General features: G+C 42.8%; 1 protein-coding gene across 1 annotated transcript; it reads right to left on the minus strand.

The window, feature by feature from the left end:
* Window positions 1–1,165: 1,165 nt before the first annotated feature.
* use1 (unconventional SNARE in the ER 1 homolog (S. cerevisiae)) lies at window positions 1,166–6,715 on the minus strand. The gene is made up of 8 exons (XM_012877944.3): window positions 6,563–6,715; window positions 6,221–6,270; window positions 5,984–6,062; window positions 4,316–4,468; window positions 4,101–4,116; window positions 3,988–4,018; window positions 3,741–3,903; window positions 1,166–1,850 (listed from the first exon to the last, which is right to left on the minus strand). The coding sequence occupies exons 1-8, from the start codon at window positions 6,659–6,661 to the stop codon at window positions 1,668–1,670; spliced, it is 774 nt and encodes a 257-aa protein (XP_012733398.2). The 5' UTR covers window positions 6,662–6,715; the 3' UTR covers window positions 1,166–1,667.

Raw genomic sequence — 6,715 nt, forward strand, 5'->3', positions numbered from 1 at the left:
AGTACCCTGCTCTCTAACCTCTGGGTCCCCACTCCTCCTGAGAAGTAAAACTGGCGTAGATTCATTACACAATGATTTATACTTTTCACGCATTTATTGCTTCTGGTTAATAAAAACATTTATTTTCTAAGAAAAAGGACTTAGAAATAGAAATGCTCAGTTATGTCCATGGTAAGGCCGTCACAATTACAGGGATGGCTGCTGATTTCATAGCTGTCCAGCAGACAGTCACTGAAACCCTGCACAAGGAGAAAGGCCACACAAGGTCATCACCCGAGATGTTTTCCTTCCACTCAACTTTATGCTATATGTGGGCAGACCGATGTCAGGTTTAGTGGAAAGAAAAAAGTCTGGTTAAAAAAAAAAAAAAAGCATTACAGGAAACAGACGGCCAGATTCACGAGGGAAGTTCTGAAGCAACCAGTACAGCCGGGTTTGAGGGAGAGTCACGGGGCTTGATCCGGGACATCAGATCCCCTGAGTTAAGCCGCTCCTGAACCAGAGACGGCGTCACAGGCGTCTTACCTTGGCTGAGGAGAACAGAGACTGGGCAGTTGTCAGCAGGGAGCGCCGAGAGTCAGAATCCAAGTCGGTTACGGTCTATTGTGAAGTTTCCAGACTTCGCGGTGACTTGGGGCGCCGTGTCTCCTGGTGGACCTGCTGGTCCACCAGTCAGCGTTAGCGGTCCACCAGGGACATTTAAAGCACCTTTATTCACTTTAATGATCAGGGTGCCACTGTGCTCGGGTGCGCACCAAAACTCATTGAAAACTAATCCTCAGAGAATCTATGGAGCATTGTTAGGGGAGAGACACCGGAGCCAACGACGCAGATCAGCTGAAGGCTGCTAAAAATTAACCTGCGCCTCCTTGCCACCTCTGCAGAACCTCAGACTTCATTTTTAACAAATAAGGAGCGCGATGCTTCACTTTCTGAACCAAGCTACTCACATAAATTCACTTTTCACTTTATGTTTTGAGTTACTGGGAGGAAAAGAAAACCTTAAATCAAACCATTAGGAAGAGATGTGTGCATGGTGGCCAATTTACACAGCTGCAGCCTCATGTGCCCGCCCTAAGCAGACACCAGAGATCAGAGAAAACCACACTGCACTGGAGGCAATAAAATGAAAATATGGATGTGAAATAATTAGACAGCACAGAAACACCTCCTGATATCTTTTACTATTAGTGCCTTTTATAAATGGATCATGAGCTACAGCACAGTTAATAGAGTTTATAGCAGGAATAATGTGCAACACCTTACAGAAGCGTTCAGGTTCCCACCATCATTATGTCTGATTACCACTGCTGTGCATCATTCACCCGTTTATTAAGAAATCACAGGGCAGTAGACACTAAGCTGCTGCGTCAGAGAGCTGAGATATCTATAAATAGGAATAGTTTCTACATATTGTTCATTAAATGATGCAACAATTGGGTCTAAGAGCTCCGTCCTCCAGGGGGCGCCACAGGAGGTAAGGGGTTGCTCCCACACCAGCTGAGACCTCCTGCTGTGCCTTCAAGCCTTCAGATATTTCAGTCAGTTTAACCGGCTTGTTTCAGTCCTGCTCACAGTTGACCTGCATCACAGGAAACAGACGCAGGAGGCCCGCAGGTTCAGCCAGGGTAAGCGGAGGGGGCCGGCCCGGACTGGCGTCGTCATCATCATCTGAGTCTGGGGAAGATGCGGATGAAGAGGATCATGCTGATGAAGGTGAAGGAGACCAGGATGAGCATCAGCCACAGCAGCCAGTTGACGGACTTCTTGGCGTGCTGCTCCAACCGGTCCGACTCCGTCTTCAGCTTCTCAAAGTTCAGGTCGGCTTGACGCATGGACTGAGACAGAGTCTGGAGAGCAGAGACAAATCTGACATCAACATCCACAGACATGATAAATGCTGTTATAACTGACAGCGCTTTATCTCCATACATTATATGCAACTTGCTCGTTGCATTCGCGAGTCATATGAGTTCAAGCATTTTGGCTACCAAACAAACCCCGCTGTCTGTAAATTGTGTGGAGTGAAGGTATCGGACGTGAACATCAGGCTCACAGGCGTTTGTTTTAAGGCTTTAAGCCTTCTAGGGCTGTGCATAAAAATCGATACAAAGATTAATATCGATGTTTTTAAAAACGATTTAATATCGATATTCTGGCTTTCAATATCGATATACCTCCCAACCCCTAGGGGGCGTTATTACAGCGCGCCATTACTGTTCCTTTAGCCGTTCAGCGCCTTCATCCCTAAAAATCAAACGTTTGGGCACATTTTTGGTTTCTGTGATACATTAAATGCATTGAACCAAACGCACTTTATTTTCCTGTTAATATGTCAGTGTTCAATAAATTGAACATAAATATAATATTTGGCTGGTTTTGTTGATTGAATGACTTTGGCCATTAAATTGAAAGTAATAAATATCGATACTGGAGTCAAATCAAACCCACTCTGAGCTATATCGAGAATCATATTGTATCGTGAGCTATGTATCGAGAATCGTATCGAATCGGCTCATCCTAGATGATACCCAGCCCTAAAGCCTTCATATACATGCCGTACAATGACTGGGGCACTTTGTGTCAAGTTCAGTTGCTCTAATATGGACTTTATTGGCTTTAAAAGTGGTAGGAAAAAAAAAAAAGATTAAAAAAACAACTCGATTACAGTTCACCACCAGGTTCACCCAAAGACAGAAAGATGAAATGCGGTTGTAAACCTCCGTTCACGCTTCACAATTTCCCGACAGAAAAGAAAGATCCTGATGGAGGGAGAAGATTTTTGGTTTTTTGACCATTTATTTAGTCTCATCTTCATCTTTATTCAGGCTACGATCTAATGTTGCTCAGGGCAGCTGCCCTGTAGGTAAACGCCGACAGAGAGAACATGGAATCAGCCGACAGAAATGTTATTTTACTCTCTGTCACTTTTTAAAGTGTCCAGGAACAACCGAGAAAAAGTGGTAAATATAAAAGATGAACGCTGCGTGTGTAAATCAGAGGCACCATACGTCCTCATATCACCTCACTCACGTTAATGTGGCTAAAACAACTTTACTCAGGGTAATGGGGTTTTAGCAGATTACAGAAATATAATAATATTTACAGCAATACATCACAATGCTGTAAAAACTACGATGATATATTCCTCATCATTTATCATTGCAGTAAGGTGCTCTGTAGAAAAGCCTTTTACCACGTTCTGATGGTACGTGCTGTCAGCACATATCTCCGTACTCTGGGGCATCTTTAGGTCGTCAACCCGTACGGTGCTTCAGAGGAGCTTTGGGCCACCAGACGGCCGCTGTGAACCCAGAACCTGCTTCCAGCCCCTTCACCCCTCAGAGGACAATATACCTGTCACTCCCTCACCTCAGACTGGTTCTCGGTTCTCTCCCCACCCAAAATCTGCAACTCGTTCTTTAGGGGCTGGTTGTAAACTTTACTGCACTATGCTGCCCACTTGTGGCCAAAATATGCTAAAAGCAGGACTCAAATAATGTTTAATATTTATACAATTATTAACTTTACTTTATAATCAATTCACTTCAGTTACAAAATATCCCTGGTGACAATAAACAACTATTTTTTTAATAGTTCCTGTCTAAGCCAATGGGAGATGTTAATTTTGCCATTAAATTGTCAGAAATGAATTTTGCTACGCTGCAAATCCCTAATTAGTCAATAAGTTATTCCTGACAAGTTAGAGAAAGCGGCGCTCCCGACGCCGGCGTAGCTACCTGATTGTCCTGCTTGATGATGTTTTGAGCTGCCAGAGTGTTGTTCTTGAGGTTTCTGGCCAGGTTGAGCATGTCCTCCGCCAGCTTCTCCTGCAAGTTGTGGTGGTGTTGCAGGACGGCGTCCAGCTCGGCGGCGGACTGACGCTCGTCCAGAGGAAGGCCTCTGCGTGATTTTTAAGGTTTTAGGTCGAGGCAGCGAGAGAGCAGTAGCAGCATGTTTGGTCAAGTAGTGTTTTTTTTTTCTTACCTTCTATTTCTCAAGTCTCCATCTGTGGTACCTGAAAATAAAGGGACCTTTTTAAAACGAGCTGCAATTAAAGAGGCTGAAAACTAGATTGTCGAACCATTTAAAAGGTTTACCTTTGCCAGACGATCGCTGCAAAGTAAAAACAAAAAACAGAAGATTTAAACACTACATAGCACTTTTAAACCCATTCTTTCACTAAAGTGCACTTTTCTAAAAGATGAGCAAAAGAACTTTAAAGAAAAAAATTGCAAAGAGAGATTATAGCATTAAAACACTTGATATTCGGTCTCCTTCGCCTGTCAGTCAAGCTGTGTGCATCTCATCTCACCGTGCCGAGCAGCTCGTCTCTCATCTCCCCCGTGCATCGCGCCTTCGACTGCATGTGAACCGTTTTGGAGGCTGGCATCCTCTCATTGGCTATCGTCGGCGTACGGCCCGGAGCGAGGAACTGATTGGCCAGAGCCTTTTCTGTCGGTGACGGCTGAGGAAGAGCGGCAGAGACAACGGTCATCGGTTTTGTGTCCCTTACACTGAGATGTTGGATTCATTCTCAAACTTCTTGCCTGATTTCGTGATAAATAGCAAAAAAGTAGACATTAACGTTTGTGTAGGGGCTGAAAGCAATGGGCCTGAATGTAGCCTTTGATGCCATTTTGGATTCAAGTCACTTGACCTGAAATGTTTACTGCACTACTCACTCCTGTCATGCTACCCTTGAACCTGGTCCTCAGTAAGCGAGGCAGGCCTAAGAACAAACAGCAGAACCTTATCTGTGTTTGGACCGTTTTCATCCAGTTAAGGTTTCTGAGTCAGAAAATATAATTACTCTCACCAAACCTTCAACTTGCACGTTAGACACCATCCCAACTGAAGATTTTTAAGGAACCATCTCCTTTGAGTACCACCCACATTTGAAATATTAGCATACCACTGGCTTTTAAGGTTGAGATAATTAAAGCTTTACTTAAGAAACCCTTTTCCCAATCAAAACACTCTAATAAACTACAGATTTATAACTAATCTTCCTTTTTCTCTATTTTTTTAAAGTTGCTAATTATTTGTGGGAGCAGCTACACAGCATTGACCTGTTGAGAGCCCTAAAACAGCACCGGTGAACATCACTTTTGTCTCAACTTGTCCCGCTACATCTCAGTGTGGCATTTGAGAGAAAAAATAGAAGAAACTCCTAGCTCATTCTGTGTTTTTTATATTCATTTTCATCGCTATGGCGATGATAGTTAGCTTTATTTATCCATAAACTCTGCTTTATCCTATCAGTTAATTAAACTACAACTGCGGCTTGCAGAGGCAAGATCAGAACAACTTTCAATTTTAAATTCAGACAAAGTGCGCGGTCTTTTACTCCTGATGACATTAAGTTCACCTGCCTGTAATAAAGTAAACAACCTAGCCGCCATCTTTGAACAGAACATGTCATTTTGAATCTCATATTAAAACAGATTTCAGAAACTTTCCTTTTTATTGATGCTTTTCGTTAAAGTGACAGATTATCTCTGGAGTTATGCTGCTACAGGCGTAGGCAGCTGGAGAACATACTGACCAATGAGAGCAGGAGGATAAAATAAAATCATCGGTGCCACCAGCTTTATGTACTTTCTTTTTAACAGCTAGTCCTCTTAACTCAATGCTCATGTTTTTGTCCTTCCTGTTAATACATTAAACCTGATTCTACTGAAGTTCTCTTCTTGTTAAAAGGGATTGGTTCCTCTCCACTGTCCAAACACACTTGCTCAGGATGAGGTACTGCAGCAACATCAACAACTCGATGCAACCGGCTGAGGTAAAATTCTACAGATGAGTTTTTACCACAAGGCTTTAAAATTTGATGTGAATTAGTTCCATCTTATAAATAAAGTTGAACTGGATTATGTCTGAATCCCTGATATGATTGCATTGTACCGGAATAAACAAGACCGCTTTGAGTGACTGCGAATGGCCCTTACACAAATATAAACCCATCAATCTCAAATCTCACCAGCTTCTCTGCCTCCAGAAGTCCTTTTAGAAAATCTACCTTCCTTGTGTATTCAGTCACAACCTCGTGTGTTGGTTTGCTGCAAGAGGACAACACAAACAACGAGGCATCAGATCTGATTCTGTCTAAATGATTAGAACACATTTAAACAAGTTCCAATAAAACAATAAAAAAAATCTGTTTTGTCATTAGCAGGTAAAAAACTGAGGCAAAAATAAAAATCAAGTATGGTGTAACCTTTGGCTTTTCCTTAGAGCCACCAACATGTCCTCAAGGGCTGCAACATACTATAGAAACAGGACAAAACAAACAAAACAGTAAATGTGCATGTTTACAGAAACCTATTTCTATAACAACTATATACTGCGTGAAATGCTTCTGTTTTCAGCTGTGTAAAACACACTTGATAAGTCTAAGAAATATTAAACTGTCAGTCAATTAAAAAAAAAACAGGACAAAAAACACAGGATTAAAGCCTTAAAGGTAGCTCCTGCTTTCTGACGACGTGGCTAACCAGGCAGCTGACAGCAGTAAAAAGCGGCGGAGACGAACAGCTCTTCGGCTTCAGCTCCGCGTTACCTTCTCCAGCCTCCATTCCGCCTCTCCTCGTCTGTCCGACGCCATAGATTCGCACCGCGACAGCAACCTAACGAAATTAATCTCCAGCCTGGACGCCATGTTGGAAATATTGCCTACTGTCGCATCCGTGTGACGTTGCACAGCTGACGCAGA

Source organism: Fundulus heteroclitus, chromosome 9 (assembly GCF_011125445.2).
Source record: "Fundulus heteroclitus isolate FHET01 chromosome 9, MU-UCD_Fhet_4.1, whole genome shotgun sequence".
NCBI lineage: Eukaryota > Metazoa > Chordata > Actinopteri > Cyprinodontiformes > Fundulidae > Fundulus > Fundulus heteroclitus.

What these genes read in the sequence shown, in the direction of transcription:
- use1 (XM_012877944.3), bottom strand. Translation starts at nt 6,661, where the DNA reads ATGGCGTCCAGGCTGGAGATTAATTTCGTTAGGTTGCTGTCGCGGTGC. An exon ending in GCTCTAAGGAAAAGCCAAAG is followed by an intron (nt 6,063 to 6,220) that starts GTTACACCATAC and finishes GTCCTCTTGCAG; the next exon opens with CAAACCAACACACGAGGTTG. An exon ending in GGAGACTTGAGAAATAGAAG is followed by an intron (nt 3,904 to 3,987) that starts GTAAGAAAAAAA and finishes AAAATCACGCAG; the next exon opens with AGGCCTTCCTCTGGACGAGC.